General features: G+C 42.4%; 1 protein-coding gene across 4 annotated transcripts in view; it reads right to left on the bottom strand.

Annotated features, from left to right (window-relative positions):
- Positions 1-23,626, bottom strand: part of PRDM5 (PR/SET domain 5) — a 247,423-nt gene that overhangs the window by 153,426 nt on the left and 70,371 nt on the right. For all 4 annotated transcript variants that reach the window (XM_043438519.1, XM_043438517.1, XM_043438518.1 and 1 more), the window contains exon 3: positions 20,676-20,798. In XM_043438519.1, the coding sequence (XP_043294454.1) occupies positions 20,676-20,798 (123 nt within the window). The remainder of the gene's footprint in view (positions 1-20,675; positions 20,799-23,626) is intronic.

The raw sequence follows: 23,626 nt of genomic DNA, 5'->3' as shown, positions 1-23,626 counted from the left end.
TTAGTTATACTGCTACCATAGAATCTACAGGAAAAAACTAAAGTAAAACCTAGACATTAGTTTTTACTTTACCTAAAATGAAACACTTCTGACAGAGGTAAGTAATTCACTGGAAAAAAAAGATTTTGAGCACTTTATGTACCAAGAACTACAGAAGTACTAAGTATAATGTAGTGAAACAGAACAGACATATTGTCTATCCTCAAACAGCTTACAGACTGAGAGTGGTATTAATCAACTCTCAGTGCCACTAATCAACCACCAGAGAACTGGAAAATGACTTTATGAGTATGAAGAGAGAGAGGAATGGTGCTTTTGAAGTAAGTAATGGAAGAGAGCTGACCTTCTCCAGGATGCAGGACAGTTAGCTCAGATTCAAAGGACACAAACAGGAAGAACCTAGCAAAGGAAAGAACTCAGACATTTAACAGCTGGTCAAAGAATATAAGCTGGAAGGAAAGAAAAGATAGGAAAGAAAGGAAGGAAAGGAGGAAGGAGAGAAGGAAAAAAAGAAAAAGAGTGGGCAGGATGGTAGACGGATTCAGAGAAGCCAAAGGAAGAGATGTTTCAGGACAGAGGCACTTGTCAACAACACTTAATGGTGTTAGAAAGTGTTCTAGTTTCATTCTTTTACAAGTGGTTGACCAGTTTTCCCAGCACCACTTGTTAAGGAGGTTGTCTTTTTTCCATTGTATATCCTTGCCTCCTTTTCGAAGATAAGGTGTCCAAAGGTTCGTGGATTTATCTCTGGGCTTTCTATTCTGTTCCATTGGTCTATAATTTCTGTCTTTGTGCCAGTACCATACTGTCTTGATGACTGTGGCTTTATAGTAGAGTCTGAAGTCAGGCAGGTTGATTCCTCCAGTTCCATTCTTCTTTCTCAAGATTACTTTGGCTATTTGAGGTTTTTTATATTTCCATACAAATTGTGAAATTATTTGTTCTAGTTCTGTGAAGAATACAGTTGGTAGCTTGATAGGGATTGCATTGAATCTATAGATTGCTTTGGGTAGAATAGCCATTTTGACAATATTGATTCTTCCAATCCATGAACACAGTATGTTTCTCCATCTGTTTGTGTCCTCTTTGATTTCTTTCATCAGTGTTTTATATTTCTATGTATAAGTCTTTTGTTTCTTTAGGTAGATATACTCCTAAGTATTTTATTCTTTTTGTTGCAATGGTGAATGGTACTGTTTCCTTAAGTTCTCTTTCTGTTTTTTCATTGTTAGTGTATAGGAATGCAAGGGATTTCTGTGTGTTAATTTTATATCCTGCAACTTTACTATATTCGTTGATTAGCTCTAGTAATTTTCTGGTAGAGTCTTTAGGGTTTTCTATGTAGAGGATCATGTCATCTGCAAACAGAGAGAGTTTCACTTCTTCTTTTCCTATCTGAATTCCTTTTACTTCTTTTTCTGCTCTGATTGCTGTGGCCAAAACTTTCAACACTATGTTGAATAGTAGTGGTGAGAGTGGGCACCCTTGTCTTGTTCCTGATTTCAGGGGAAATGCTTTCAATTTTTCACCATTGAGGGTGATGCTTGCTGTGGGTTTGTCATATACAGCTTTTATTATGTTGAGGTATGTTCCTTTTATTCCTGCTTTCTGGAGAGTTTTAATCATAAATGGGTATTGAATTTTGTCAAAGGCTTTCTCTGCATCTATTGAGATAATCATATGGTTTTTATCTTTCAATTTGTTAATGTGGTGTATTACATTGATTGATTTGCAGATATTAAAGAATACTTGCATTCCTGGGATAAAGCCCACTTGGTCATGGTGGATGATTTTTTTGATATGTTGTTGGATTCTGTTTGCTACAATTTTGTTAAGGATTTTTGCATCTATGTTCATCAGTGATATTGGCCTATAGTTTTCTTTTTTTGTGGCATCTTTGTCTGGTTTTGGAATTAGGGTGATGGTGGCCTCACAGGATGAGTTTGGAAGTTTACCTTCTTCTGCAATTTTCTGGAAGAGTTTGAGTAAGATAGGTGTTTCTCTAAATTTTTGGTAGAATTCAGCTGTGAAGCCATCTGGTCCTGGGCTTTTGTTTGCTGGAAGATTTCTGATTACAGTTTCGATTTCCTTGCTTGTGATTGCTCTGTTAAGATCTTCTATTTCTTCCTGGTTCAGTTTTGGAAAGTTATACTTTTCTAAGAACTTGTCCGTTTCTTCCAAGTTGTCCATTTTATTGGCATAGAGCTGCTGGTAGTAGTTGCTTATGATCCTTTGTATTTCAGTGTTGTCTGTTGTGATTTCTCCATTTTCATTTCTAATTTTGTTAATTTGGTTCTTCTCGCTTTGTTTCTTAATGAGTCTTGCTAATAGTTTGTCAATTTTGTTTTTCAAAAAACCAGCTTTTAGCTTTGTTGATTTTTGCTATGGTCTCTTTAGTTTTTTTTTTGCATTTTTTCCTGCCCTAATTTTTAAGATGTCTTTCCTTCTACTAACCCTGGGGTTCTTCATTTCTTCCTTCTCTAGTTCCTTTAGGTGTAGAGTTAGGTTATTTATTTGACTTTTTTCTTGTTTCTTGAGGTAAGCCTGTAATGCTATGAACCTTCCCCTTAGCACTGCTTTTACAGTGTCCCATAGATTTTGGGTTGTTGTGTTTTCATTTTCATTCATTTCTATGCATATTTATTCTTTTTTTGATTTCTTCTATGATTTGTGGGTTATTTCCAGAAGCATGTATTAGCATCCATAGTTTGAATTTTTAACAATTTTTTTTTCTGTAATTGAGATCTAATCTTACTGCACTGTGGTCAGAAAAGATGACTGGAATGATTTCAATTTTTTTGAATTTTCCAAGACTAGATTTATGGCCCAGGATGTGATCTATTCTGGAGAAGGTTCCGTGTGCACTTGAGAAAAAGGTGAAGTTGCTTGTTTTGGGGTGAAATGTCCTATAGATATCAATTAGGTCTAGCTGGTCCATTGTGTCATTTAAGGTTTGTGTTTCCTTGTTAATTTTCTGTTTAGTTGATCTATCCATAGTTGTGAGTGGGGTATTAAAGTCTCCCACTATTATTGTGTTACTATTAATTTCCTCTTTCATAGTCGTTAGTGTTTGCCGTACATATTGCGGTGCTCCTATGTTGGGTGCATATATATTTATAATTGTTATATCTTCTTCTTGGATTGATCCTTTGATCATTATGTAGTGTCCTTCTTTGTCTCTTTTCACAGCTTTTATTGAAAGTCTATTTTATCTGATATGAGTATTGCGACTCCTGCTTTCTTTTGGTCTCCGTTTGCATGAAATATTTTTTTCCGGCCCTCACTTTAGCTGTATGTGTCTCTTGTTTTGAGGTGGGTCTCTTGCAGACAGCATATATAGGGGTCTTGTTTTTGTATCCATTCAGCCAGTCTTTGTCTTTTGGTTGGGGCATTCAACCCATTTACATTTAAGGTAATTATTGATAGGTATGGTCCCATTGCCATTTACTTTGTTGTTTTGGGTTCACGTTTATACAACCTTTCTGTGTTTCCTGTCTAGAGAAGATCCTTTAGCATTTGTTGAAGAGCTGGTTTGGTGGTGCTGAATTCTCTCAGCTTTTGCTTGTTTGTAAAGCTTTTGAATTCTCCTTCATATCTGAATGAGAGCCTTGCTGGGTACAGTAATCCAGGTTGTAGGTTATTCTCTTTCATTACTTTAAGTATGCCCTGCCATTCCCTTCTGGCCTGGAGGGTTTCTATTGATAGATCAGCTGTTACCCTTATGGGAATCCTTTTGTGTGTTATTTGTTGTTTCTCCCTTGCTGCTTTTAATATTTATTCTTTGTGTTTGATCTTTGTTAATTTGATTAATATGTGTCTTGGGGTGTTTCACCTTGGGTTTATCCTGTTTGGGACTCTCTGGGCTTCTTGGACTTGGGTGGCTATTTCCTTCCCCATTTTAGGGAAGTTTTCAGCTATTATCTCCTCGAGTATTTTCTCATGGCCTTTCTTTTTTCCTTCTTCTTCTGGGACTCCTATGATTCCTTCGAATGTTGGCGGCGTTTCACCATTGTCCCAGAGGTCCCTGAGGTTGTCCTCATTTCTTTTGATTCTTTTTTCTTTTTCTCTCCTGCTTCATTATTTCCACCATATTATCTTCTATCTCACTTATCCTATCTTTCTATGTTATTGTACTCTTGGTTCCCTCCAAAGTGTTTTTGATCTCATTTATTGCATTATTCATTTTTAATTGACTCTGTTTTATTCTTTAGGTCTTTATTAAACATTTTCTTGCATTCTTCTCAATCTTTGTCTCCAGGCTATTTTATCTGTAACCTCCATTTTGTTTTTCAAGATTTTGGATCATTTTTATTATCATTATTCTAAATTCTTTTTCAGGTAGATTCCCTATCTCCTCCTCTTTTGTTTGACTTGGTGGGCCTTTTTCATGTTCCTTTACCTGTTGGGTATTTCTCTGCCTTTTCATCTTGTTTAGATTGCTGTGTCTGGAGTGGGCTTTCTGTATTCTGGAGGTCTGTGGTTCCTTTTTATTGTGGAGGCTTCACCCAGTGGGTGGGGTTGGACAATCAGCTTGTCAAGGTTTCCTGGTTAGGGAAGCTTGCGTCAGTGTTCTGGTGCGTGGAACTGGATTTCTTCTCTCTGGAGTGCAATGGAGTGCCCAGTAATGAGTTTTGAGATGGATCTATATGTTAGGTGTGACTTTGGGCAGCCTGTATGTTGATGCTCAGGGCTATGTTCCTGCGTTGCTGGAGAATTTGCATGGTATGTCTTGCTCTGAAACTTACTGGATCTTGGGTGGTGGTTGGTTTCAGTGTAGGTATGGAGGCTTTTGGATGGTCTCTTATTACTTAATGTTCCGTGGAGTCAGGAGTTTTCTGGTGTTCTGAGGTTTTGGGCTTAAGTCTCCTGCCTCTGGATTTCAGTTTTATTCTTCCAGTAGTCTCAAGACTTCTCCAACTATACAGCACTGATAATAAAACTTCTAGGTTAATAGTGAAAAGATTCTCCACCGTGAGGGACACCCAGAGAGGTTCACAGAGTTACATGAAGAAGAGGAGAGGGAGGAGGGAGATACAGATGAGCAGGAGGAGAAAAAGGGGGACTCAAGAGGAGAGAGACAGATCTACGCAGTTGTCTGTTCCCAGAATGTTCTCTGTAGCCCAGACACCCACAAAGATTCACAGAATTGGATTGGGAAGAGAAGGGGAAAGGAGGAAATAGAGGTCTTCTGAGGTAGAAAACGGAGAATCAAAAGTGGGAGAGAGTAATCAACACACTCCTGAATAAAAATGGGAACTGAATATTGGATTCTTAAATGTCCAAAATTTATATCACATACTGAAAAACAAAGATTAAAAATCTAGAGTAGAGGTTAGACTCTTAAAAATATTAAAAACAAAAACAAAAAAAAATTTTAGAAATATATATGAAGTTCAGTTTAAAAATAGGGCTTCTCTCTTTTTTTTTTTTGCAAGGTTATAGTGAAATGAAAATGAAAATTAAGGAGTAGTAGAGGAGTAATAGAGGACTTTAAAAGAAAATAAGAGAAAAAGAAAGAAAAAAGAAAAGAAAAAAAAAAAAAACCTTTTTCCTAATTAAGAAAATCGTAAAAATATATGAAAATAAAAGTTAAGGAGTAATGGGGGAGTAATAGGGAATTTTAAAAGAAAAATGAAAATAAAGGAAAAAAACTTTTTTTTAATTAAAAAAAAAAACGTAAAAATGTATCTAGGAATTTCTCTGGAGCTGTTGCGGGCAGTGTGGGTTTGGTTCAGTTTCGGATAGCTCCTCGTTCCAGCTTACACTTCTCGATATCTATAGGCCCTTTCCGGTGTAGTCAGTGTTATCTACAGGGATTTTAATCTGTTGCACCGGTCCCTTCTGAAGCAGTTCCCTTTGTTTATTTGGCTTCTGTTTGCCAGTCTCTTCAGTGCCTAATTTCCACCCTGACACAGGCGGGTGGAGGTGGTCTCTTGTTCAGGTTCACTAGTTCCGTCGTGCTGCGGGGAGGGAGGGGCGCTGCTTTCCCGTCTACGCTGCTCAGGCTCCCAGCTGCTCTATTTGGAGTGTGCCCTGCGTTGCGTGCGGTTCCAGTTTTCGGGTATTCCACAATAGCGCGGACTCGGTTGCGCCTGCGTTTTGTGCTTTCCCCAGCCCGAGCAGTTCTGGCAGCCAGGAGCTTGACGGGCGCACTCTCCCCGGGTGCGGTGCGCCTTCTCCCCTCCGCAGCCCCAGCCTCAGTTTCCGCCCGCGCCGGTCGGGTGCGTGCGCCTAGTATTTAGCCGCGACCCTCCCAGCGGATGTCAACCATCCAGAGTCTCAGGAAGTCTTTGGTTAGAAACTGGAGGCCTGTTTGCAGTATGGTAGGGGATGCAGTCCTTGGGGCCGAGTTTGCGGGGGCGGGGGAAACCTCCCCGCTGCCTCCTGCCTCTGGCAGGGCTGGGCCGGTGCACAGCCAGCTAGCTCCTCTGGACTTGCTCGGTCCCTTTGTTCTGCAAACGGCCGGCAGTGTGTTCGGGCCAGTTAATTTTCTCTCTGTCTTTTGCTAGCCCACAGTTTAAGTTGGTATCTCACAAAAGCTCCCTCCGATTGCCCTCAGGGCACTCAGGCCCAGTCCTTAACCTAAGCAATGCCGCCCATTCCTCTCTGTTCCACCCCCACTTGCTGGTGGCGGATGTGGGCGTCTGGGGTACTTTTCTGCTGGGAGTTGCTTTTAGGCACGTAATCTGTGGGTTTTATTTATTTTTCCTCCCAGTTAGGTTGCCCTCCGAGATTCGAAAACCTCCCCCAGACCTGCCAGTGCGAGGGTTTCCTGGTATTTGGAAATGTCCTCTATTAAGACTCCCTTCCCGGGACGGGTCTCCGTCCCTAGCTCTTTTGTCTCTCTTTTTATCTTTTATATTTTGTCCTACCTCCTTTCGAAGACAATGGGCTGCTTTTCTGGGTGCCTGATGTCTTCAGCGAGCAATCAGAAGTTGTTTTGTGAAGTTTGCTCTGTGTTCAGTTGTTCTTTCAATGAATTTGTAGGGGAGAAAGTGGTCTCCCCGTCCTATTCCTCCGCCATCTTGGCTCCTCCCAGCTAAAAGATTTTAAACTTTGTTTTTTTCAATATCTTCCATATCTCTTCTTAAACCTTGCAATGATGTAGCCAGGTTCCACTGTATTTAAACTTATACTGATTAATTCTCAAATATCAATCTCTCATTATTCCATCTGTTAGGTATGATTTGAAAGAACCCTACCACTTCACAGCAAAGCCCTTCTTTCCCTTTAACCTTTGCCATTTCATTACTCTATATCCCAAGTTTCTGAGTTAGTCCAGATTGAACTGTCTAGCTATTACACAACAGAGTATCTGAATTTAAGACTCTGATGGTCTGTGGTCATGTGTGTAAAACGACTTGGCATAATGATGAAGTGCTACTGGCCACACAGTTGCCTGGCTAAGAGATAAAAATGCCTACACTGTAGGCTGAAATGTGCACACACGTATCATACATAGTCAGCGTGGACAGAGTGAAAGCGAACACCCTGCCAGACCAAACATTCACATCCACATAAACTGCAGGCCTGAGTTCAAGTGGAAGCATTTGCTTTCTGTCATTTCAAAGGACACAGACATAAGGGTTTTCCAAACTGACAAGTCACGTGCAACTAGGCGCACCCATGTAAGAGCTAGCAGGGCAGGTCGGCAAGCTCTCTCTGGGCCCCCACTAGACGCATCCATGCAGGGTGGGCAGTGGGAAAACAAACAGAACTGACACAGGCTGTTTTTGAGGAGCTTAGAGCAGTGACAGGAATACATGTGTAAATAAATAATTTCTCTAAGTGAGACCATCGATATAATACATAGTTTGGGTTTCTGTTCTAGAGGTAAAGGGAATATTTTTAATTAACATTTTTTAAGTTTTCAATTTTAAAGTTTTAAATATTAAATAGAATTTAATCCTAAATGAGTAACAAATTTAATTTAAATATTAAGTAAAGGACTCAGCACTTTTGGTCCTCTGAGAAGAACCACTTCAGAGAATTTCTATTTTCAATTCTATTTCATACATTCACTGTCACTAACCCTGTTACCAAAAGCCCCAGATCAATTAGGAAACACACTCTCTTCAACCCTCTGGCTTCCTTTTGGTTAATGCTTTGCTGGGTAACAAAATTATGAGCCTTTTAGATGATTTCTAGGGACACTCCCTTCTAGGAGCCAGCATTCTCAATTCTGAAAGACCTCTCACAGAAGGCAGAATGTAGATGTGTTCTTTACATAGCAATCGACCTGCACAAAACCTGCTTCTCTGAAAAAGTTGAAAAGTGGCTTAGCACAAATATCATAATGATCTCACAGCTAACTCCTAAGGTTACCAAACCGCGGCATCCAGTAAAGCTCTCTGAACAGCACAGGGAGACACCTTCTGCTCAGGACATGTCTTGTGTCTGCAAAGCCCGAGCCATCTTGGCAAAGAGGAGCCGGAGCGTCCGGCCACAGCCAGCACAGCGTCACAGTCCACAGTGCTCCGTTGGCCGAGGCAGACACATGAGCGTCACGGTCCACAGTGCTCCGTCGGCCGAGGCAGACGCATGAGCGTCACGGTCCACAGTACTCCGTCGGCCGAGGCAGGCGCACGCACGCCTGGTTCTTCAGCGACCGAGGTGCCCGGGAGTCGGGCTGCTGCGCTGGTCAGGAGGGGCCCCTGAGGCCCGCCATTCCGTCCAGGGAGTGTTCACTGAGAAGTCTTCTACATGCTTAGAGTACAGTAGCTACCTTGAGAGGGATTTAGGAGAAATTGTTCTGATTTACACAGAGACAAATATATTACCTCATTTAATTTAACCCTCACAAACATCCAATGACGTGGGTGTCATTATCACAAAGAGGAAAAGAATGTTATAGATTATTGTTACTGCCATGGACACAGGAATAAGATCATCTTTTTAACTATCATATCTCCAATGCTGAGCACAGGCCCTGGCACCCAGTAGATGCTTGGGAGCTATCAGCTGACCAACTGAACGAGTCAAATAAACTGCTCAGCCAGTGAGGTTAAGGGTCAGGAATCTACTGCTTAAAACTGCCTTCCTTAATACTATCTGAGCTGGGCTGGGTTCTGCTTCTTTCTGATTCTACACCAAGGCTTTGTTTCATCACTGATCCTAGCCTTGCCTCTTCCTTCTGTAAAGCACACCCCCCTGCACCGCCCCCCCCACTGATCACTGCAGCAGTAGGCCTGAAGACGACCTCAGAGGATGACCTGGCTCCTGGGCTCCTGGGACCCGCACTCCGGGGCAGCCTCCTCCCGCACGGCGCCATGCTGCTCTGCGTCTGCACCCGTGTGACTCGCAGCACCCTAGAGAAATGGCAGCATGGTAGGTCATTTCCAAAGTAGGTTACAAAAGACCACTGCTTTCTCTCTCTCACACGTCACTCTCGGGAAGCAGCCAGCTGCTTCTCTCTGTAATGAGCCCGAGGGAGGGCTTACACGGCTAAGAAATGAAGCCACCTGCTGATGGCTGTGTGTGTGAACTCGGAAGCAGAGTCTAACCAGGTCTTCAGGGACCAAAGAGCCCTGGACAACTACCTGCCCACAACCTTGGGAGAGTCCCCAAGCCAGAACTCTGGAAGCACCCAACTAAGTTGTTCCTGACCCTCAGGATGTGTATGAATGATAAATGTTTGCTGGTTGACTTTGTTAATATGTTGGGAAATTTGTTACACAGCAAATATATAACTAATGCAAACACAGGTAAGATAAGTTAGGTAAAAATCATTCTGAGAAACAGCTCAGAAGTCAAGTTCTAATAAAGCTCTAGAGTGACTCAAGAAGCCTCAGCTAAGTGGAAAGGCAACAGCACATGCTGTGTGCTGCTGGGTGACATGAGGACATGGGGAGCAGGCTGGTCCTCAGCGGAGGCCGTGGAAAAAAAGGGCTCTGTGATTGCTGGCCTGAGACACAGAAAAGCCCACCCGCTCAAAAACTCCCTTACACCCAACGTGACATGCTCCTATTCTGAAATTTTACTATTTTTAATTTCAAGAGATCTAAACGTTAACTTTCTCTCATGTTTAACACACTAGCTAGTGGCTAAGATGAAGCGAACGGAACCAAAGGGAAAAAAGAGGCCAGGACAGACACTGCCTAGACAGCACCTTTCATGATGAGAAGGTGGTACAATGCTTTGTCATGATTTATGGATAGTCTGGGAACTTAAAAAAGGCCAAGGAATATGTGATGTAAATAACTTTAAAAATATATTTTTAAAAAACTGAGTTTGCAAATTTTCAGCAGTTTCAAAATACCTAAATAGTAAGTTCAGATATATGGAAGGTTTTTTAAATCTGAAGTTACGCCTTTATAATTTATCTCAGCTCTAAGGTGTTAAGAGAACAGAGTCAGAGAGTAGGCAGGGAAGACAGAACACCAGGGTTCAAAGCCCACCCAGCCACCCACAGGCTGAGTTTCAGGCAAGTTACTCAGACTCCCTGTGCTGTCAGTGTCCTCCTGCGACCACGAGAAACGGTGATCACAGTGTCTTCCTCATGCTCAGTTGCTTCAGTCACGTCAAACTCTTTGTGACCCGTGGACTACAGCCCACCAGGCTCCTCTGTCAATGGTGTTTCCCAGGCAAGAATACTGGAGTGGGCTGTCTTCTCCAGGGGATCTTCCCAACCCAGGGACCGAACCCCCGTCTCCTTTGTCTCCTGCACTGCAGGCGGCTTCTTTACCTCTGAGTCACGGGGAAGCCCCACTGTGGTGGATGTGGAGGCAAAAAACGGAAGTGATTTACCCTGAGATATTCGAGACTTGAGGCTACACCCGTGCAATTAGCACTGCCCATCTTGAAATATTTTCATTCTTCAAGAACTTTTCCATGTTCTCAAGGGAGAATGATGGACAAGTGATCAGAGGACACTCTGACAAATATTCAAGAAATGGACTCCCCAAGGGTCTTTCACTAAAGTAGCAGGCAGTGACTGCTGTCTTAACTTTGATCTCCTGTGAGTGACTTTACATTGTACACAGAACTGAAAGCACAGGAAACTTGAAAATGCTGCTGTTGAAACTCAGGAACAAGACCAAGTTCTCAGCTCAAATTCTAAAAGAGAATGGGGAGTTACCCAGAAAGCAGTTTCTATGCTGACATGCAGCTGAGCAAAGAGCAGGCGGTGTCCATTCATATGTGGCTATAGATCTGTGATAAAAGATTCCTTCTTTAAAGAAACCTGATTATTATTTTCCTAAATAGTATTATCTACCATTCTGCTTTTCATTAAAGCATCTATATACGATGAGGATCTGATGCAAAGATCAGACGGCAGTTCAATTTATCATGGATCGTGACATGAGCCTAAAAGAGCGGTGAGACTCTAGAGAGCCAGCAGAGTGCCCTAGGGGCCAGCATGACTCTGCAACCATCCTGACAGCAGACGTCGCAGCGTCCAGCGGGCACTCTGACATGCAATTATACAGTCAGGTCCTGAAGCTATCATCTTGGCCCTGGGGCTGTTCATATAACTCAGGCAAAGTTTTTCTCACAAAGGTGATTTCCCAGAGGCAAGTTCACTTCAGATGTGAGTGACAGTAAATTAGAAATACCAGCTGGGCTATATTGCAATTTCATTCTGATTCAGGGTTCTTTCTTGAAACCTCAATTCTAAGATTTCCACAGTGAGGGGGTACACAGTGAACGCAAACGTGTAAGTTCTCAATACATATCACCACTTACTGGTGCACTCTAAGTGTTCAGAAAGCGCCAGTTGCCATCATCATCATTAAGAATTAACTTATCCTTCAAGGCTATCACTATATACATATCTTAAAGAGAGTTCTATGCATATTCATGTTCCCTATGAATAAACTACAACATAATTGGAAATAACAAAATCGATAAGTAATAAAATATCCTACTCCTGCAGAAACACACAGCAACAGTAGGGTTGGTATTTAAAATCTCACAGGTCCAATTACTTATAATTTTAATTTACTTTAAATTTTAACCTTAATGAAAGACAAATATGTACCTCACTGGAAGATAACTAAGACAGACAGAACTGTAAGTTATTTAACTGATATGTTATTTATGAATATTGCTAGAGATCCAAACCTTACAATTCTGTAACTGAGTCTACAACATACTGTAGAAACATAATTTGTAAAAATGTAATAGGAAAAAGCAAATAGGTAAGAGACAGAATTTGAGGAAACTAAGTATAATTTTGGGTATAGGTAAGGAATCCTTTTGAAATTTCTTTTTGTTGGTTGCTTGGTTGGTATCACTGCTATTTGAACTTTGCATCAACGCTATTTGATAGGCCTGTTGATCTTAGCGGCTTGATGACACTGGACATAACTCTTTCTATTGGGCTCTAAAAAATCCAGGCTGCTGCTCTCCTTGGAGACCCGGACCTGATCTCCCAGCTCTGCTGTACTAGAATGTCAGGTGGCACCAGGAAAGACTGGATAAACTGCCTGAAACTGTCCATCCTCTCACAAGGCGGAGGTAGGACAGCAAATAATACGTAACAGAACAGCCCTCCTGCTAGTGAGGACACCAAACTGCCGTTGGAACTGGGGCAGAGCTGTGCCAACATCACAAGCACAGCGTCAAGCTCAGCGCCCGCTCAACCTCAGACCATCCGAGTGCTCTGACACCCTCGTAGAGTAGTGCACCAAGACCCAAACAGTCTTCCATACGCGCCTTTTTCTTAAAGCAGCAAGCCACCTGCCCATTATGTTGGTAATATATTGTGAGAAGTCCCAAGGAAAGTATGTTCAGAAACATGTCTTAAAAACATGAGATGTAATAACCAAAGAATTCCAAGTTTTAACTTCAAATGAAATAATTCTGTGTTTAAACAAATACTTTTCTACTGAAGTATCACAAATTTTCATAAGGTTACAAAATCCTAAGTAGTTCAGTTATTCTTTCAAATACTGCATATTTTTTTTCTTTAGTGTAATAAAATAAGCATTTAATAAGAATCACCCATTTCTTATGGAGCCTAAAAATTCTTCTGGTTCATTTTAAGCCAAATCTTTCACGTTTAGAATTTCCTGGTTTAGCTGGAAGTATCTTTCATAGACCTGAACACACATTTCAACTGAATGTTCTGAAATGTGTGCATGTGGGAGGAACTTTTTGCTTATGAGATCCTTCTTCAATTATTCAGACACTGAAATCATCGTTTCCAAAGCAAATTCTCCAAAATCGAATAAACTGCAGAGCTAGAAGTATAACTGAGTCTCCAAAAAGGAGCTCCAATCCTTTGCCAAAACAGACCTTGAATTCTTAATCTCTAGTCCAAAAAAACTGGACCAAGGATTGACGTTTTCCACCAAGCAAGCCACATAACCACAAATGTTTCTCATTTACTCCACTCCTGGGACATACAGCTAAAATAAAAAATTTCCTGAATACCCCAAATTTCAGATGCAATTTGGAATGCAAGTGATTCATAATGTTTTGCAGGAAACATTATGATCTTCTCTTACCAACTCAGTGTTTGTGGAATGCAGTCCTTGGGAGATTACTCCAACGAATCAGAAGGCTGAATCCCTGTCAGCCATGTGACCCAAATATTAAGCTCTCTGCCCTAGCTCAGGGTGATTTTGAACCCTAAGCAATCTGCTTCTCCAGCTACTGTTCCCGTAAGAAAGTCTGTCACCTCAAGGGGGCTAGCAAAGTTCCATACTGAGTTCACAGCAAGAAACATGGTAACGGCGCCCTCAGCCCTCCCCCTAGGAAAGAAGGAGAGTGTTAAACGGAGTCAAAGGCGCTGGCAGCACCTCTGCACCGTAACTCTCACACAGAAGCCTAACAGTCGTAGATACTAATTCAAGCGTGAAATTTCAGAGCCTACTCTAACCTCACTCCCACTTCACCCCCCACTGTTAAGTCAAATAATAATTTCTTGGTGTATCAACGTTGCAAACCTCATCTTTTGTAGATTCCTATTTTCTTGCAAGGAAAGAAACACAGTTGATAAAAGAGGAAGAAAAGTAATGCTCTGAATATACCAAATGAACATAAACGCTGTCTTAGATATCATGGTTACGAAGGAGGAGAGAAGTGTAGATAGCTAAAACATGATGGAAAAAACCAAAAGGGCATAGAGTAGCAAACATGGGTAGTAGCAATAAGAGATGGAGACAAACATTTACTGACCATATTCCATGAACTAAAGGACTCGGTACAAGCAAACTGTACAGTTAAAGGGAACTCTTACAGATAACCTGAGGATTCTGGAGGCAAAACTCAAAGCTCAGCATATAACACTCTGAAGGTCTGGGCAAATGGAGAGAGCTACCGACTCTAAAGAAATAACAGACAACAGGAAGAAATGCCCAAAAAGGAATTTTAGAAAAGCTTAAAATCATTATTTACACATAAGAAGAAAAGAATTAGGTTAAATACAATAATATTCTCTAAAATATAAAAATGTTCAGTTCAGTTCAGTCGCTCAGTCGTGTCCGACTCTGCGACCCCACAGGCTGCAGCATGCCAGGCCTCCCTGTCCATCAACAACTCCCGGAGTTTACCCAAACTCATGTCCATCGAGTCGGTGATGCTATCCAGCCATCTCATCCTCTGTCATCCTCTTCTCCTCCTGCCCCCAATCCTTCCCAGCATTAGGGTCTTTTCCAATGAGTCTTTTCCAGGATGTCTGTCTCTAGGTGAGTGATCACACCATTGTGATTATCTCGGTCATGAAGATGGTTTTTGTACAGTTCTTCTGTGTATTCTTGCCACCTCTTCTTAATATCTTCTGCTTCTATTAGGTACATACCATTTCTGTCCTTTATTGAGCCCATCTTTGCACAGAATGTTCCCTTGATATGTCTAATTTTCTTGAAGAGATCTCCTAGTCTCTAGGAGCAACCCCACGTCCAAGGAGTGGCGGCTGCACGGGCACAGGAGGGCGGAGAGGAGCTACTCCATGTTCAAGGTCAGGAGGGGCGGTCATGAGGAGATACCCCTCCTCCAAGGTAAGGAGCAGCGGCTGCGCTTTGCTGGAGCAGCCGTGAAGAGATACCCCACGTCCAAGGTAAGAGAGACCCAAGTAAGATGGTAGGTGTTGCAAGAGGGCATCAGAGGGCAGACACACTAAAACCATAATCACAGAAAACTAGCCAATCTGATCACAGGACCACAGCCTTGTCTAACTCAATGAAACTAAGCCATGCTGTGTGGGGCCACCCAAGACGGTCGGGTCATGGTGAAGAGGTCTGACGGAATGTGGTCCACTGGAGAAGGGAATGGCAAGCCACTTCAGTATTCTTGCCTTGAGAACCCCATGAACAGTATGAGAAGGCAAAATGATAGGATACTAAAAGAGGAACTCCCCAGGTCTGTAGGTGCCCAGTATGCTACTGGAGATCAGTGGAGAAATAACTCCAGAAAGAATGAAGGGATGGAGCCAAAGCAAAAACAATACCCAGCTGTAGATGTCACTGGTGATAGAAGCAAGGTCCGTTGCTGTAAAGAGCAATATTGCATAGGAACCTGGAATGTTAGGTCCATGAATCAAGGCAAATTAGAAGTGGTCAAACAGGAGATGGCAAGAGTGAACGTCAACATTCTAGGAATCAGCAAACTAAGATGTACTGGAATGGGTGAATTTACTCACATGACCATTATATCTACTACTATGGGCAGGAATCCCTTAGAAGAAATGGAGTAGCCATCAAAGTCAACAAGAGTCTGAAATGCAGTACTTGGATGCAATCTCAAAAATGACAGAATGATCTCTGTTCATTTCCAGGGCAAACCATTCAATATCACGGTAATCCAAGCCTATGCCCCAACCAGTAATGCTGAAGAAGCTGAAGTTGAAGAGTTCTATGAAGACCTACAAGACCTTTTAGAACTAACACCCAAAAAAGATGTCCTTTTCATCATAGGGGACTGGAACGCAAAAGTAGGAACTCAGGAAACATCTAGAGTAACAGGCAAATTTGGCCTTGGAGCACAGAATGAAGCAGGGCAAAGGTTAATAGAGTTTTGCCAAGAGAACACCCTGGTCATAGCAAACACCCTCTTCCAACAACACAAGAGAAGACTCTACATGGACACCACCAGATGGTCAACACCGAAATCAGAATGATTATATTCTTTGCAGCCAAAGATGGAGAAGCTCTATACAGTCAGCAAAAACAAGACCGGGAGCTGACTGTGGCTCAGATCATGAACTCCTTATTGCCAAATTCTGACTGAAATTGAAGAAAGTAGGGAAAATCACTAGACTATTCAGGTATGACCTAAATCAAATCCCTTATGATTGTAGAGTGGAAGTGAGAAATAGATTTAAGGGACTAGATCTGATAGACAGAGTGCCTGATGAACTATGGATGGAGGTTCATAACACTGTACAGGAGACATGGCTTAAGACCATCCCCATGGGAAAAAAAATGCAAAAAAAAAAAAATGGCTGTCTGAGGAGGCCTTATAAACAGCTGTGAAAAGAAGAGAAGTGAAAAGCAAAGGAGAAAAGGAAAGATATTCCCATCTGAATGCAGAGTTCCAAAGAATAGCAAGGAGAGAGAAAAAAAAAAAGCCTTCCTCAGCGATCAATGCAAAGAAACAGAGGAAAACAACAGAATGGGGAAAATATAATAATGAAGCCCCTACAAAACAATGGGTTTGCCTAAATTAGATTTCATGGGTCTACAGGCAATTTTCTTATTGGTAACATTTACAAAGAAACAAACTGAGCCCTTTTCCAAATAGTAAAAGGAGTACATCAAGGCTGTATAGGGTCACCGTGCTTATTTAACTTACACACAGAGTACATCATGAGAAATGCTGGGCTGGATGAGGCACAAGCTGGAACCAAGATTGCTGGGAGAAATATCAATAACCTCAGATATGCAGGTGACACCACCCTGATGGCAGAAAGCGAAGAAGAACTAAAGAGCCTCTTGATGAAAGTGAAAGAGCAGAGTGAAAAAGTTGGCTTAAAGCGCAACATTCAGAAAACTAAAATCATGGCATCCAGTCCCATCATTTCATGGCAAATAGATGGGGAAACAGTGGAGAGAGTGGCAGACTTTATTTTTTGGGGGCTCCAAACTCACTGCAGATGGTGATTGCAGCCATGAAATTAACAGATGCTTATTCCTTGGAAGAAAAGTTATGACCAACCTAGACAGCATATTCAAAAGCGGACATTCCTTTGCCAACAAAAGTCAAGGCTGTGGTTTTTCCAGTGGTCATGTATGGATGTGAGAGTTGGACGGTGAAGAAAGCTGAGCACCAAAGAATTGATGCTTTTGAACTGTTGTATTGGAGAAGACTCTTCAGAGTCCCTTGGACTGCAAGGAGATCCAACCAGTCCATCCTCAAGGAAATCAGTCCTGAATATTCATTGGAAGGACTGATGTTGAAGCTGAAAGGCCGATCCTTTGGCCCCCTGATGTGAAGAGCTGACTCATTTGAAAAGACCCTGTTGCTGGGAAATACTGAAGGCGGGAGGAGAAGGAGATGACAGAGGATGAGATTGTTGGATGGCATCACCAACTCAATGGACATGAGTTTGAGCAAACTTCAGGAGTTGTTGATGGACAGGGAGGCCTGGCATGCTGCGGTCCATGGGGTTGCAAAGAGTCAGACGTGACTGAACTGAACTGATTCTGAGCCCATAAATTACAATTAGGATATAAGTGAAGATCCTCTGAGATGAGTATGCCTCAGAAAACCATGAAAAAATATAAAATACTTTAAAGTAATTAATGTGTACACATTTTCCAAAAGAGATAATTTAAATGTGTGGTTGGATCAACACATATCATGAACAATCTAAAAAGTGGCTTGAATACAGCTGGCTGCCAAAAGATCCTATGTTCCAAATCCTTTGGTAAGTCATCATAACTTGCCCATACAAAAACACCAGTAAACACACTGGTTATCCACTACCTATTTGTACGGAAAAAACTAGGCTAGCTAATAATATAAGGAAATAAAATATCCTAAATGACTGTTTTCCAGTTACTTGAAAACCTGTTGCTGCTGCTGCTGCTGCCGCTAAGTCGCTTCAGTAGTGTCTGACTCTGTGCGACCCCATAGACGGCAGCCCACCAGGTGCCCCCGTCCCTGGGATTCTCCAGGCAAGAACACTGGAGTAGGTTGCCATTTCCTCCTCCAATGCATGAAAGTGAAAAGTGAAAGTGAAGTCACTCAGTCGTGTCCGACTCGTAGGGACCCCATGGACTGTAGCCCACCAGGCTCCTCCATCCATGGGATTTTCCAGGCAAGAGTACTGGAAAATGCCTTCTCCGACTTGAAAACCCAATTCTGTACATTTTTCCTTGCATTTTTCCTCTTGCCACTGTTGGTTTCAGACTTGGATTGAATGAAATCAGCACAACCCTCACGTTAAGTTATCAAGAGTTTGTTATGAGTAAACAGCATCATGTATGTGAAGCTTCTGGAATAGTGCACATGGAAAACACTCGAGGAAATATGGGCTCCCTTACTCTGTTCCCTTTCCTCCTGCTCCTGCCAACCTTCACTCTGCTTTCACTTCCGTAGTTTAGGGTTCAGGAGCCAAGTTTTCACATGTGATCTGTCAACTGCCAAACAGAATGTAAAGCTTCTTTAATTCTCTTAACGATCTGTCCAATGAACTTTAATTACAGTTCAGTCATTCAGTCATGTGCGAGTCCAGGCCTCCTTGCCCATCACCAACTCCCGGAGCTTGCTCAAATTCACGTCTGTCGAGTCAGTGATGCCATCCAGCCATCTCATCCTCTGTCATCCCCTTCTCTGCTGTCGTCCCTTTCTTCTCCAGCCCTCAATCTTTCCCAGCATGAGGGTCTTTTCCAGTGAGTCAACTCTTCACATCAGGGGGTCAAAGTATTGGAGTTTCAGCTTCAGAATGAGTCCTTCCAATGAACACCCAGGACTGATTTTCTTTAGGATGGACTGGTTGGATCAAACAAGAGTATTCTCCAACACCACAGTTCAAAAGCATCAATTCTTCGGTGTTCAGCTTTCTTTATAGTCCAACTCTCACACCCATACATTACCACTGGAAAAACCATAGCCTTGACTACACAGACCTTTGTCGGAAATGTCTCTGCTTTTGAATATGCTGTCTAGGTTGGTTATGGCTTTACTTCCATGGAGTAAGCATCTCTTAATTTCATGGCTGCAGTCACCACCTGCAGTGATTTTGGAGCCCAAGAAAACAAAATCTGTTACTGTTTCCCGAGTCCTTCTAAAAACTCCTTGTCTTGACTATTTGTCTCCTTCCCTTAATTTCTAGTGAGGGATCAATGGTGTTTAAGTCACAGTTACTGTCAGAGCCTGATGCTGTGTATAACACTATCCTAAAATACAGGATACAGAATTCAACAAAACATTGTTCCCACCTGGGAGAGTTAATTATCTATGTCAGTTTGACTAGGCCACAGGGCACCCAGATAGCTATTCAGACATTATTTTGTTTCTGCGAGGATGTTTTTGTGTGAGATTAACATTTTAATACGTGAATTTGAGTAGAGTACCCTGTACAAAGTAGGTGGGCCTCATCTAATCAGCTAAAGTCCTGAAAAGAACAAAAGGGTCTCCCTTCCCCCACCAAGTAAAAGAGAATTCTTTTTTTTTTTTTTTTTTTGGCTCCAACCCATGGCATGTGGAACTTTAGTTCCCTGACCAGGAGTCAAACCTGTGCCCCCTGCACTGGAATGTAGAGCCTTAACCCCTGGAGCCCAGGGAAAGTTCCAAGAGAATTCTTCTGCCTAATGGCTTTTAAACTGGAGAATCCACTCTTCAGGGCTGACAGCTTTTCAAGCAGGACACTGGCTCTTGCTGATTCTACAGCAGCTTTCATGTCTTCAACCTTGAAATAGAACATCTGCTCTTCACTGTTCTATAGCAGCCTGTGGCCTCTGGACTTGAGGTGGGACACTGGCTCTGAAGAGACTGAACCTGCCAGCCTCCATAACTACATAAGCCAATTCCTTAAAATAAATCTCTTCTCAGTCTCTATCTCTTTCTCTCTTTCTAGATGGATGGATGAGTAGCTAGATACGTGCTAAGTCACTCAGCCGTGTCTGACTCTTTGTGACCCTATGGACCGTAGCCCACAGGCTCCTCTGTCCATGGCATTCTCCAGGCAGGAATACTGGAGTGGGCTGCCATGCCCTCCTCCGGGGGGTCTTTCTGACCCAGAAATCGAACACACTTCTCTTATGTCTCCTGCACGGGCAGGTGGGTTCTTTACATCACAGATATAGATATATAGATCCTATTGGCTCTGTTTCTCTCAAAACCCTGAGGAATGCAACACCCTAGAGAAGCTCAGAGGACAGCCACAGGGAGACACACCCAAACAAACTTTCTTCAGGAAGCCTTTCCCAAACAATATCATAGAACATTGTGCCACGAGCCAAATAAGCCATCAAACAGAAAACTATCAATAAACATTCACTGAATGAATTAAAAGTACTTGAAAGCAGAATCTGCCAAGGACAATATCAGACCATGTAACTCATCCCCTCAAGAATTCTCATAAAGTCAGTGATCTGGTGTCAATTTACAGCTGGGCTTGCCCTTTCCTGCATATGCTGACTAGATGAGACTTCTCTGCTTTTATGAGTTAGTTACTGTTATTTGAAGCAGGTCATTTGGAAATAAATTTAAAACAGGGAGAACAGTTATAAATTAGTTCATTCCCCTCAATGTACAGAGTACAAATAAGAAGCAAATCAGCTCACTTGGATGGCAGCCAGGTTCTTCTGCTCCTGAGATGGTGCCTCGTGAACAAAGCGAAGCCAGTTGGAGTGTCTCGGGTTGGTAGCATCCAAAATGTACAGGACTTCTCCCTTACTCCCCCGAACCTGAAACGTAAGAGCACCTGAATTTACACTTGAAGTTAGTATTAGCCGTACTAAACAGATTAGCCAAACTAAAAATAACACGGTATTTTTTCATAAGTATCACCTTTCTATTAACAGGTGTTGAATAGATGCTGGATTAACATCCATCCCCTTAAACATACATACAAATAGAGCCTGCGCTTTCATTTGGCAGATGTCTAGATGACTCACAAATGCAATCAATTCTCAGAAACATCCTGTGTTGATAGCTCTTTTCTGGTCAAAATTATTTGTTTGTAGGTACGTTTTAATATATATGTTGTAAATGCAGTTGTTCAGGGATAACCATAATTGCAACACGTCCCCTTTCTGTCCACACAAGAGGGCAGTGCGGGTTGGTTCCTCAAGTGGCAGGGGGAGAGCTGGAACAATCATCTCGATTTCTCTCTCCACCTGCTTACTGAATCATTTCCATATGTGGAGAATTTGCTAATCTAACCAGTGGAATCGGACATCCACTGGGCTACAATTCACATTTTAACTAGTGGATAAATAAAAAAGTTCAGTTTTGTCTTTTCGTGGCCTGCTGAAATCCTGCCGAGTGGACTGTCGGCTCTGTCTCACGCCAGAAGCCCTCCTGTTCAGCTCGGCTCAGCTCTCCATCAAGGGAGGGCTGTAACCACCCCAGGACCAAGGACTCCACTGGACACTCTTGAATCCAAGTTGCTTTGAATCTAGCGTCTTAATATTGCTGCACTGTAAAGCTACAGCCACTTGCTCAGTTTAATAAAATATATACCAATCTTCACCCAATGCTCATTTTGAGTTTATATTCAACTGGAATCAAGGAGAGGAGGAGGGAAGGAAGGAGTGATTAGCACTCTATATCTCCAACACAAAGTAATAAAAACATTAATATGAAGACTATACCTTCACTGACTCAGAGTGGCGAAAAACAAACTCCAGATTTCTAAAATTTTATTTTATAAAGCAAAGAACAGGGTCGCAAAGAGCTGGACATGACTGAAGCGACGGAGCAGGCGCGTACCACGGTGCCAGCTACTGCTAATGTCCTGGGGAGTTTTCCGTGAATGAAACAGAGGAAGCCTGGCCCCACAACACTGAAGAGCAAACAAGCACAGACTAGACCTTCGCTCTCAGGAGGAGGACGTGGAGGAAGGGGAGGAGGGCTCTTCAGCGTGAAGCGGTCAGGCAGAGCAGCGCTGACGAGGTGACCGGAAAAGAGTTCTAAGTGAAGACAGGGCACAGGCCAGGGGAGAGCACAGAAAGACCGTTTCCAAGCCAGAGGAGCAGCCAGGGAAGGAAGGACACGGAGAAAGGCCCTGAGCTGGAAGCAAATCAAGGACAGCAAGAGGCCATGAGGTAGAACAGAAGGAGCAATGGAAAGAGTGGTGGGTGCTGAGATCAGACAGACGGACGCAGGCCAGGTCACGGGCACTGACTGGGACAAGAAAGCTGCCCCAGAGGTGAGCGACCCCAAAGCTGCTGTGTGAAAACACCTGTGCACGCTCTACAAGGCTGACATGTCAGGGTCCTAACACGCATCTTCTGGGGAAAAACGCAGCTAGCCTTCTCCTTGTATTTCACATCTGCCATGTTTCTCAAACAATCCCTGTTTTCTTAAGGGTCCAAGGATCCTCAATAATCATTTAAAAATCTCTGTAATAAATGGCAGACCCTCAAAAGGCAGGGATTTAGTTTTCAATACTGAAACTGCTCAAAGAATTTAAGACTACAAATACCTCTTCCTTGTGTCTTGTATGTTTAGGTGTGAAGCTATGGAAATCTCTCACTAAATAACAACCTCATTCTGAGATGTACATTGGGAGGCCTTGAAAACTGTCCTGCCCGCCTGCTTACCCATCCATTCAGAATCCTGATACCCACTGGGTAAAGCCAGAAGTGTCCAACCGCACTGCTGGCATAGACAGTGACGCGGCAACACTTCCTCAAAGAGGACACCAGGCCACATTTCTTCAAGTGGAGTAAAAGAAGTAACTCTAAACATCTGTATAAATTCTCCTTTCCAGACTCTGCCATAGCTATAGTAACGAAACTGTTTACATGACATACAGCTAAATCAAGCAAAGCAGGTAGCAACGCCACTAGATAACTAAACAAAAAGAAAAAAAATTTTCTCAGAAGTGAAATCTAAAATCTACAACTGTTGCTGAAATACACACAACCCAGCTAATTCTACATCAGGAAACATCAGCATGATGGCCATGGCATATTGCATTTGAGAGGCCACCACAACTTACAGAAATGGTTAATGATCCTTCTTACTCATACATTTGTTATTCAGTATTAAGTATGACACTCCAAAACTCTGACCATCTGAGGCAGAGAGCCAACTCACTGGAACTACCCTGATGCTGGGAAAGACTGTGGGCAGGAAGGAAGAGGGCAACAGAGGATGAGATGGTTGGATGGCATCATGGACTCGATGGACATGAGTTTGAGTAAACCCCAGGAGATAGGGAAGGACAGGGAAGCCTGGCGTGCTGCAGTCCATGGGGTCACAAAGAGTTGGACCCAGCTGAGCAACTCAACAACAAATTAAGCACAATATATATCAGATGTGTTTGACATTTGAAATTCATTCTCCAAAGATGTGTAACATAACTAAGATTTCTCTGTGACTTACTATAATAAGCCCATTTTACCAAGGGCATTGCTTATTCCTTATTTTTTCAGCTTTTCCCCAGGCCCCCTGGCTCCAGCTATGTTGAATGACTCAGTGACTCATTTCCAGTCCATTAGATGCATGCACTTCCTGGTTATCTACTATCCTCTCACATCGTATTTCAGCTTAAGAGACATGTACA

The sequence above is a fragment of the Cervus canadensis genome, chromosome 19, assembly GCF_019320065.1.
Source record: "Cervus canadensis isolate Bull #8, Minnesota chromosome 19, ASM1932006v1, whole genome shotgun sequence".
Classification (NCBI taxonomy): domain Eukaryota; kingdom Metazoa; phylum Chordata; class Mammalia; order Artiodactyla; family Cervidae; genus Cervus; species Cervus canadensis.
Note: the sequence above shows the minus strand (reverse complement) of the source record. Positions and strands in the feature narration are given on the sequence as shown.